The sequence below is a fragment of the Hydractinia symbiolongicarpus genome, chromosome 14 (genome assembly GCF_029227915.1).
Source record: "Hydractinia symbiolongicarpus strain clone_291-10 chromosome 14, HSymV2.1, whole genome shotgun sequence".
In the NCBI taxonomy this organism is placed as follows: domain Eukaryota; kingdom Metazoa; phylum Cnidaria; class Hydrozoa; order Anthoathecata; family Hydractiniidae; genus Hydractinia; species Hydractinia symbiolongicarpus.
Genome location: NC_079888.1, coordinates 10152068 through 10163779, shown reverse-complemented (window position 1 = coordinate 10163779; position 11712 = coordinate 10152068). Strand labels below are relative to the sequence as shown.

At 33.0% G+C, this 11712-nt stretch overlaps 2 protein-coding genes across 2 annotated transcripts; both read left to right on the top strand.

Annotated features, from left to right (window-relative positions):
- The first annotated feature begins 3509 nt into the window (after positions 1 to 3509).
- LOC130625611 (uncharacterized) lies at positions 3510 to 6133 on the top strand. The gene has a single exon (XM_057440713.1). It carries the CDS (start codon positions 3960 to 3962, stop codon positions 4467 to 4469), a length of 510 nt encoding a protein of 169 aa, XP_057296696.1. The 5' UTR covers positions 3510 to 3959; the 3' UTR covers positions 4470 to 6133.
- Positions 6134 to 10138: 4005 nt separating this feature from the next.
- LOC130624974 (uncharacterized) lies at positions 10139 to 11407 on the top strand. The gene has a single exon (XM_057440047.1). It carries the CDS (start codon positions 10176 to 10178, stop codon positions 11070 to 11072), a length of 897 nt encoding a protein of 298 aa, XP_057296030.1. The 5' UTR covers positions 10139 to 10175; the 3' UTR covers positions 11073 to 11407.
- The last annotated feature ends 305 nt before the right edge of the window (positions 11408 to 11712 follow it).

Sequence of the window (11712 nt, the reverse complement as noted above, 5' to 3'; positions counted from 1 at the left end):
GTGGCCAAATGTGGGCTCGTTTGTCCAATATAGCACTATTCCCATCGTGGACACTCTATTTAGTAGACCACACGACTTTTAAAACACTTTTTGACTTGCGGCTTCAACAGAGGCAAACACGTTTTCAACTTTCTCGAAGTGTAGATGACTTTGCACGGGACATCTAGTTTTCTCAAGGACTGTTCGGATTTCTCTGAGACTCGTCCGCGATACATGCATATCAGCGTCTTTTCGGTTCTTCTTTCACAACTGTTTCTACTGGTACATTCAAATTTTTAGTATCTTCAACAATTTTTGACATCGTTTTTGCAATTATTGGATGGTAGAAACAACTTGGGTATTGATTCTTCTCATATTATCTATCGTGGTTAAGAAACAAAAACTGTATTGTTAGCAAGCTATACTCGTCTGTTTACACGATATCTCTTATGTAAGAAGCACAATGTTTCTTAGCTTGAGATTGAGACCATAAGTACTTTTAACTCGCAAAATAATGAAGAAATTGAACAAGTATATTGATAGACCGAGAAGTGTCATTCTGAAAATAAATTCTTAGGCATAAATCAGTCTGACTTTGTTAATTTTTAGAAATTAAAGTGAAGAAACATTCATAACTGAACTGAAAAACTATGTTTCTTATAAAAAAGCAGTTGTTACCTAACTGTCAGTAGTTAGGTGGGCAATGTTAATGATTTGTCGGTAAGAAAAATCAGCTGTCATATATTTTCAAAGCCATCAATAATTGGAATAAAAAAATACATGCAAAAGTAAATTTGAAAATCCTCTATTTTATATAACATTTTAGCTCAAAATTTGAACTAAAAATATCAAAAAGTTCTGTTCTCCTATTTTTTTAGGCAATATAACTACCATGTGCTTCGTTTGGACAAAGTTGAAGTAATTTGTTGCGGCATTAGTTTAATGAGAATTTTGCGATTATAAATTATCGCATCTATGTATTGATTTTTAACGCTATAAAGAAGTATATTAATAAAAACAAAAAAAATAAAATTGAAAGAACTTTTTTATCTTCCTCGTCTGGTTGATCACACACAACACATCCTCTGGCAACTAATATGCGCATAACTAACCTCGCCTGGAGACTTCTCAAACCGGTTTTTCATGCAGAAATGTTCACAGGTTTGAGACTCAGCCGTAAATTCGTTAAAGAGGTTAGTACGGTGGCCCATAACTGCCACACCAAAAGATAACGAAAAAAGATAACGCTGAAAGACAAAAACACGCCAAAAGAAAAAAGATCACTATTATGGGCCACCGTAGTACGATGATGAAAAAAAAATCTAACAAACAAATCCTAGGAACGCGGTTCTCAGGTGAAGAAAATGAACCGAAATTAACTTTCGCTACACATGTCGAATGAAAAAAAGAAAATCGTCTTATGCGTAAAATCTTATTTAAACAAGTAAACATTTGTTTTGTAAGTAACGCTTACTTCTAGGTTCGAGTCCCGCTGTTTTGTACGACTGTCAACCTTTTTGTAGCTGAGCTATGCAAGTAACGAAACTCCAACAACAAATATTTATTCCAATCAATATTCACAAAGCCTATTCTTCATCTTTATCTTTATTACCCAGCACGGTGCTTGTGCCATGTGGCAAATATTCATAATTGATAAGAAGTTCTAGGAAATCGTTCTGAAAATTTTAGTACATCAAGTGTTCTGATATACATAGAAACAATCAGTACAAGTATAGGCTTGAGATCCAGCATAATTTTTCTTACCACCAGAAAATTAAAATAGTTAAGGTTGAAAAAATTACGCTGAGTGTCAAACGATTTTTTTGCGGTCAGTATTCTGACTGTGCTTTTTAATTGGTTAATTCTATTGTTCTTTGTTCACGTGGCCAATATCGGGAAATCTTTTGTTTTAAGCGAGAATGGGTCTACTCACCTAAACAAATGTAATTAATTCTTTTATTATTTAAGACGGTAACATGTGACCACGCCGGCCTTGTGCCCATTGGTTGATTGTAATTCGGGGTGTGAGGTGGATTGGAATATTAGGGATTTGTTTTGACATTTGTTTGCGCCTAAGCTTTCGTTTGAAGAAAGCTTAGTTAACTAGGTTAGCTTGCAAGTTCTAAATTAGGAAACATACATATCGATCTGAGATATCATTTTCGTAAGCAACGGGTATCCTTTACAAAACAACACACACATTTTTTAAAGCTGTTTATGAATAGCAGTTTTATTTTAACAGCAGCTTATATGACTGTGTTAAAAAAAAAACAGATTTAAACTTATTTTTTTCGGATAAGTAAATGTTGTGCGTATCGTGCGGAAATTGATTTAATTAGACAAGCCTGAACTTTTGGGTGTTACGCGAAAAAGTAGGATTCAATTTTGTTCATTTATTTTTGAGAGTCAATTAAATTACACCAGAGGAATTCGACAGCGATTTCACAGACGAAATGTATCTCAGCATGACCAGTTTCGTTTGTTTTAAATTTGAATAATTCTTTTCGCCGAAACGCAAAGGAGGATTTTAATGAAGCGAATTGTAAATGGCGAATTCGGCGTCGAATTAGGTGCGAAATTTCTTTTAGATTTCCATAAGAAATAAAAAACACGTGGCAAATTAACATACTGAATGTAAGCATGTATTAATGTATTAAAAACCAGACAGTTATTTTGAATTTTTGTTTCCAGTAACGAGTATTTCTAAGAATAAACACTGAATATTGCGTTCTGATTCGTTTACAGCGAAATATTTCCCCGGACGCAATTCTAGTCCGGAATATTGAATGAGCTGGATTTTTTGAATAAATGTACTGAAAAAGATAAAGGAATGTCTTAAATGGAATACCACAATATATTTTTATCTAAAGTATACAACCCACTACACATAAAATTATTGGAGAGTTAATTACTAAGAACAATTGATCTTTTTAATGTCCGGGACCAGATATGCCATTTATTCACCCTTATGTCCTCAGGGATTTGTCGTCATTGTTATGTATGAATAATCGAGACAATATATATGTTACGCACTTTTGTAAATAGAGCAGTTTAAAAATAGGAATATCTTGAAAACATTTTGAAAAGACAAATTTATTTATTTATTTAATATTTACACAGGATGGTCTAACCAGTGGTACTGTTATCTAATAGGGTCCTGTGGACGAGGGTGATCACCTTTTTTTTAAGAATAAATACTAACCAGGCTGGTCATTATAGTTTTTCTTATTGTTCAAAACAAAAGACCTATTTTTTTAACATAAAATCCCAGCCTGATATTCTTTACAGCACATTCATAATAAAGAAAAAGCATGTGGTTTGCTTGGTGGACACTACCATAAGGTTAAAGAATCTGGGCAGCCATTTATTTTGCCATTTATTGTCTCTATTGATAAATAAAATCATTTGCTACTGATCTGAATTGATTCGTGATAGTATTTTTTTCATGCACGTGCTTTGGAACCTACTACAATAAAGCTGTTGGTAAATTGAGCACGTGTTAGCCGAATATATCTCTTGCGAAAAGTAAAAAAAAATATACAGACATGGGTGTAAAGTTGCGGACCAGATTTTTAAATTTAGTTGTAAAGAGAAAGTTTTTGGCCACATGCAGAGAAGTGTTAAGTGAAGAAGAGAAGTGTGAGAATACAGAAGAGAACTATTTCGATCATAGGCGAGAAAGTGTTTTTAAAATGAAAGAGTGAAGAATTGAAAAAGTGAACCATAGGGGCCATCGTATTTAATGAGCAACAAGTGCTTATATTCAGCATTTTAATATAAAAAATTATATGTATATAAAAATAAATTTGGGAAAATATAGAAAGAAAATTATCTCATCCTCGGTAACAACACTTTAATTTTAAATCGATATTTGAGCCGAAAAACAAAAGATATACTACGATTCCAGCTTAAACGTTACGTGTAGGAAAACATTGAATAAAAGCAACGATATATATTTAAATAAAAGTTTACCGTTAAAAATGGCGGAGATTGGTATTAAAATAAAACCACTCACTACACCAGAAATAGTAAAGGTTTCAAACTTGAATGAATATACTTTATGTATATTTGACATAGAAACAACAACTTTGTTTACCTTTTGTGAAATTATCCAAATTTCAGCAATTCGCTATGACAGAATCGAATCACCACTCGATGTGTACATTCTTCCTAATGGCAAAATACCTCACAATCATGTAACTGGAATATCAAAACAAAGAGAAAATCTTTACGACCAAAACTTAGAAAGAATTCCTTCAGTAAGGGCACGAGAAGGATTGGAAAGGTTTTTAAGATGGATGGAGTCTTTCGAAAAGAAAGTTGTACTTATTGCTCACAACGCTAAACAATTCGATGTCAAACATCTTTTGCGTACCATGGAAAAACATTCTAAACTGGAAAACTTTGAAAGAGTAGTCGCTGGATTTGTAGATACCTTACCTTTATTTAACCCTATTCGGTCCGGGGGGTGGCGGATTCCGCCCCCCTGACGGTCTTTTTTTTAATAACTCCTGATTGCTTTCTTATATGGCTATGATACTTACTGAGTTTCAACATTTATCTATTAGACACCTGCATGCTAAATTTTTAGCATCGAAACTACCCCTAAAATCTCTATGAAATCCTTATAATGGGGAAAATATAATAACTCCTGTTAGGATTATCCTTACAACTTGAAACTTGCAACACAACTTTCATCAAGTTTCATCAAGAAGAATCATTTTGAATAATTTTGACACGTGACTAATCCGATTTCCCGATTTTGTCGGATTTTACCCGAAAATCGGAAAAAACGGATTTTCGGGCAATTTTTGGCAATTTTTCATCCGATCCATGTAAAAACCGGAAGATATGTTAAAAAAAATTTATTTAGCTTTCAGAAACTTCAAACAGAATGTAAAAATTCGCTCTAGAACAAAAGTAATTATATTTAAGTAGATAGTTGCATTTTTAACAATTTTCAAGCTTCTGATGACGTCACAGAAAATGTGCTGACGCAAGCAAAAAATTTTTGCCGTCATTTTGTTCCTTTTATGACGTACTATAAGTGTGCCAAGTTTGATTCAATTTGAACAATCCTATGAAAAGTTATTGAGGAGGGGCGGAATCCGCCCCCACCCCGGTCATAGTATGTTTGAAAAACCCCGGACCAAATAGGGTTAAAGCCCGTTCAGAAAAAAGTTGCAAATTGGGAAACCTTTACGAGGAATACGTTGGAGGTAGTTTTGACTGGCACAATGCCGCGAATGACTGCAAAGCCTTAAAGAAGATTCTTCGATGTGCATTTGTCGACAATGGCGAGTTAGAGGCCCACAGTCTTATTTTTAAATATGCAAGGGAATATTACATGTATTTATCAAATAAAAGATCGATTGAAAGCACGTATGCAGAGTGTTTAAAAGTAGGTGCAATTACAAGTAATATGCAAGGAAAGCTAGTGTTGGCTGGTATTAGGTATGAAGACACGGTTGCTATATACCAAAAAGAAGGAGAAGAAGGATTAAAGAAGTTGTTAACAGGGTGTCGAAAACATTCAGTGTGTTACTAAGAATAAAAAAGTTCTTGAAAAATTGGTTGAACACTTGTCAAAATTGGAATGAAAGACATTTATATGTAACGATGAATTGTTAAAAGAAGGATCATGTTACGACCAGTACAGCTTAAGATGGCGGTAGCCCCTTTTTTGCAAAGTTATACTGAACATGACGATTCCATAACATTTTTATTTTAATAATTATCATTATTTGTCTGGTAACATTAATTAAAAGTTACCGCAAGAAAACCGGCATGCTAGAAAATATCCATGTTTTTATTTTGAGAAATCCTGGTATTTTTGTGTGTCTGTAGTATAATTTTATTAGTATCAGTTTTTTAGAAAAGTGTGTTTCAAACAAAAAAATTCCCACTTAAGATGGCAGTAAACCATTGTTAGCCGTTTAAACAGATGGATTTTTTAGTCAGTGTATTATCAATACGAACTTTTTTTATTATTTTATGAAAATATTGACCTTCAGGCACATAGAAACAGTTTGTTTAATTTTTTAATTTGCTGAGTCAACAGATATACTCATTTATAAATATGAAATAAAGAACAAAATAAGCAGCTTTCACGAGCTCAACTTTTTACAAACTCATGATTTTATATTGACTTCTGTTTTAAAACAAACCTTGGGTTGTTCGTATTAAAAGGGTGTGCGGAAAACGTTTGTTTTTTTATATTTTTTCACAAAAGCAGTTTTTTTTAAAAGAAATCTCATTACCATATCATGCTGCATCTAGCCGCTGTCAAAAAAAAAAAATATATAAAACAAAAAAATTCCGCGCACCGTATGATTTACAAAGCTCGTGTTAAAATTTTAAAGAGAAATGAAAAGGCATCAGAAGTTAGAGTTCTTGATGTTAGGCGCTATGAAGATCGGAGTTTAGTTTTACTTTATGCGCCATTTTTATTGTCATTAACGTTTCTCTTTAATAATTACGTCATTTCTGTAAATGTCACAAGGACGTGGATTAAAGCTATATTTGGCAGAACTAGTTAATTATTCATGAATTTTAATTTAAAGGGAATTTTTGAGTCCAAATATTTTCGGTGAAAGATAATTGTATTATAGCTATAAAATCGTGTTAAGTGTGTTATAACAGAAAAAATATGGGTATACTAGCTGGGGGAACCGGCGGCGAAACGCCAGGTTAAGTCACAAGTGAAAGTGTTACCCAGCGTTGAACACCCGGTGTAGCAATTAATAAGAACCGTAAACTGCGCCACAGAGAGATATAGTAAATTATTTTATCTCTATGCACCCATTCAGGTAAAGTGCTCTAGTACAGGTATGCAGTATGTCGTAAATGGAGTGAGGCGTAGCTTCAGGTGTAATATATTTTCCAAACAAAAACTGCCCATTTATCTAAAATAAAAACACAGTTTACAACTCGTTGTTACCCCGTCATGGCAAAAACAGCTTGCCAAGCTTTTTTATTTTTCGGAAAATGTTTCAGCGTTTAGTTCAGTAAAACAATGTCGTATAAATACCATTTTCTAAAACTTTACCGCAGCTTCGGTTTAAACAAAAATACAGGAAAAAAAGCCTACAGATTCCCCATCCAGCTAAAACAATAACTAAGCAATTTTATTTGTAGAATATGTTTTCATGACAGTAATAATAAAAGGTATAGCTACTTTTCTGCATTAGCATAAGAATTATTGATTAAGAATTTCGATGTAGCTAAAGTGCATTTGGCTACTTTCACTTTTAAACCATATATAAATAAACAGAAAGCCATACATAAAAATTAATAATTTTGGCTAGGATAAGGAGCTCTTATAAGTGAATAACAATTTCAAACGATTACCAATAAATTAGGCTAGCTAGCAGTGGCGGATTTAGGATTTTTTTCTGGTTAGCCAAAATTTGACAGATTTTTTGGCAAAGTAATATCAAAGGTTGTGGTTTGTACGAGGTAAAGCGGGCGTTTTGTGTTTTTATTATAAAAGGAGCTAAAATCGTTCCAAAAGGGAGGTTTTTAGTTATTAAAAATCCTTCCTAGATTAGAAACGAAAGTGTCTTTATAGCCCAATAAATAAAAGTAACCTCCGTAGTTTAACACTGGTATCCTCGCTAAAACATGCGGATGGAAAACTCCGTTTGGTAAATTAGACTCGAAACAGGGTTAGCGTTGCCATAGTGCCTTTGAATGACATACCACACTGGTATCATCTAAGCATCTTTTTTACGTTTTACGCATTTAATACGAGTATAAGTAATCGCCAAGTTACAAATTTCGGGAGTTACTTTATTTCAAAGAATGCAATAAGTCTAATAGCTAATAATACAACAAAAAATTACATTACAAGACAATTTTAGGAATAGATAGTCAACAGCAGTGCAACGTAGAATTATTGTTTGGAAAATTACAGCCTGTGTTAACAACCTGCAAATGCAAAAACAAAAGCAGCATGTGTAAGATAGCAACGCATAATAAACGACTACAAAAAGTATATAGTAGTTACCCCTTTATGAAGTTAATATAGTTTAAAATTAAGGTTACTGGTGTAGTTTTGCACCAATGTCTATTAAGCATTAATTTTATTGTTAAAAAATTTCCACAAAAGTTAAGTAGTTTATTAAGCCAGAAAAGAGTTAGAAATCAGAAAAATAACATCAAGACATTTAACATGTCTGCATATTATTTACCCTCACATGCCCCTGTCAATTATGTTTAAAAGTATTTTAAAACTTTGAAATTTTTAAGAAAGTTTTAGTAACTAGTTCAATTCTGAAGATTCTCATATAAAAAGCAACATATATACAAATTTGACTCATATGCATAAGTTAACATGACATTTTCATTGGTTTGCAGTATGTAGCAGAACGTTCTTTAACATGCAATTCTTGTTTCGATCTGTATCATTTTACGTGAAAATCATTTCTATCGGTACAAGTTATTTTGATATCATACCCATCCATTTGATATATAGATATATATCCATTGTTTACAGTTATAAGGATTCATAATAAATCTCCTGTGTTCTTTAATTGATGGTGATTTTCATTGTCCGAAGAATATTCATCATGGCTGACATCAATATATCTATTCCTAAAACAAAATTATATATGTTGTATTGCTCAACAAAAAAGAAGAAATATTATACAACAAACTTGGACTATTCATAGATTAGGTATTGTTTCATTCTTTTGTTTTTAGCAATTTTATCACAATTAAAAACAGCATAGGAAAGTTAAGGATCTCCTTGTGTTCTTAAAGGTTTTTAAAACGGGCAGTGGGATGTTGTATATAAAATCTACTGTTTAAAAGTTCCAACAAAGTCAAAATTCTTAGGGACACTCACACCAAACTTAACATACACCTCCAAATATTTTTTTGACCGCCAAGACAGTGTTTACATGAATTGCCTCAGTTATCTCGTTTAGCAATGGGCTTTAATAAACAAACAATCCATTTGATCGAGGTCAAGTTAAAACCTTTTGTTTTCATAAGAAAGAGATTTTTAAATCACACGTTTTGTAAGAACATCTAGTGCTTTACCACTTTTAAGAATAGTTCTTGACACAAAAGTGCCTTAAATCAAGCAGCAGTAAAAACTAAAATATATGAAGTATTACTTACTTTAAAGCAATGAATTTATTGTCTTTTGCAGAGGCAGATGAAGGTTTGGTTTGAGACAACAACATGGCACACGTGGCAACAATACTTCCCTCCAGCATTTCCAATCCCTTTAATATCTGAAAGGGTTTCCAAACTCAAAACTTCTTCATTTAACTTAGCTAGCATACAATTGCTTTGATTTATTCAAGCCACTTGAGGTGCTTCTGACCCAGCTAAACCATGTTGAAAGAGAAGCACCACTTGTCGTCCATGTAACCATACCCGTGGTCGTTTTAGGCGTTTAAACTTAAAAACCCACGGACGTTTTAGGCGTTTTTTCTTCCACTTTCAAAATTTCATTCATTGGAACTTGAAAACCCGCGGACGTTTTAGGCGGTTTTTTTTCCATCTGTGATTTTCATTCATTCGAAACTTTAAAACCCGCGGACGTTGTAGGCGAATCGACATTTTTGCCTAAGATCGCCCCGGGTTTGCTTTTGAGTAAAATATCAATGATAAAAAAATTGATAAAACGCCGCATCGTCATGATGTCAAAATGAGCGGGATGCCAAAAACAAATTTACAAATATAATTCTGTTTTTTATGGATTATTCTATCTATAGAATGTTTTTTATGGATTATTCTATCTATAGAATGTTTTTTCTTCTGCCACAAAATTAGGCAATTGCCTAGGCTTCCTAACCCTAGATCCGCCCCTGGCTAGCTACCTTGCCAGAAGAGCTGGACTTAGCCATGCTGTCTCAAAATGTACGTTTGTATCTAAAATTTCCGATTTTTAAAATGGTTACTGCTACCTTACTCCCCCAATTTGATAATAACATATATAAGAAGTAAAATTTATATTAAAAATCCTATCAAGCTGTATTTACAGAGAAAATATTGGCTAGGTTTGAATTAACCCTGGGTATTTAATTGGTAAAATACAATCTGTAATTTAATCCGGTTTTGTTAACGAAACAAAAGAAATTCTAAGAAATTTATTTAAAAAAATGAATAATTTGTTTGTGCTTTATCTTTAGATAAAATTGATAAACTCAAGTGTATAAAAAGCTGAAAGTTTAAAGTTTAAAATGGCGGAGGGAAATGTCACAACAACACCACTGTCCTCGCCAGAAAAAACAAAAGTTTTAAATTTAGACAAATACATTTTATGTATCTTTGATATGGAAACAACGACTTTATTCCCAAATTGCGAACTAATTCAAATTTCAGCAATCAGCTATGGAAGATCCACTTCGCCATTTAATGTTTATATTCTCCCCAACGGGAATATACCGCAAACACATGTAACAGGGATATCAAAACGACGTGGAAAGCTTTACGATAAAAACTCAATAGAGATTTCCTCAGTGAGGGTAGAAGAAGGATTGAAAAGGTTTGTAGAATGGATAGCTTTTTTCGGGAAGAAGATTGTACTCATAGCTCATAACGCTAAACAATTTGACGTAAAACATATTATGCTTACAATGAAAGAGCATAATCAACTAGAAAACTTTGAGAAAGTGGTGGCAGGGTTTGTAGACACTTTGCCTTTATTTAAAGCCCGTTCAAGAGAAAGTTGTTCGTTAAATAACCTTTATGAGAAACATGTCGGTAACACCTTCGACCATCATAATTCTCTAGCTGACTGCCAAGCTTTGAAAAAAATTCTTCTGAACGCATCTGTCGATACCACTGAGTTGGAAAACCACAGTTTCACTTTTAAATATGCAAGAGAATATTACGAATTTTTATTGGATATAAATTTGATTAAAAGCACATATACAAATTGTTTGCGAGCCGGCGCAATTACGACTTATATGGTAGAAAAGGTAGCGTTGGCTGGTATTAGATATGGAGACATGGTGGCGATATACCAAAGAGAAGGAGGAGAAGGATTAAAGAAGTTGTTAACAGGAGGGGTTGAAAACATTCCGTTTGTTACTAAGGATAAAAAAGTTATTCAAAAATTGGCTAATCACTTGTGAAGTTTGTTTGGCAATGCATCCTAAACTTTTAAAGGAAATAATATTGAGTAAAAGTGCTAAACATCAGATGGATTATACTAGTAATGTCTGTTTTCTGGTAGTCAATTAGTTTAAGTGCCTACATGTCCAATTTCTAACGTAATCTTTAGGAGAGATACAAAAATATTACTGAGACAATTATATAGTGTAAAAGCCGAAGGTGTGTTCATTACATGAGACACGATAGCTTCTAAAAACATACAAATATTCATACAGACTGTATAAAATACTTAATTTTATTAGATTTGATAGGATTATGAACTGCGCTTTGTTTACAAGATAAGCTTTATAAGTAATGTTTTTATTTTATACATTTATTTAACCCGACGGCTAGTTAAGGAATATGGCTAAAAAATACCCTAACTTTTGTAATAATATCTAAAGCGTTTTTCTCTATGGGCTTTTCTCAGTGGAGATTTTTTAAACTTTTAAGCGATTACCTCAGTAACGATAGCAACTTTAAAATCTGTTCAATTACAATACGAACCTTGTAATTGAAGATAACAGCGATGGAGGGCTCTGCTTGCGCGATCTCTCAATAAACAATAGACATAGTCACGTGAACTGAGGCAAGCGTTAGAAATTTAAAAATGGCAGCACA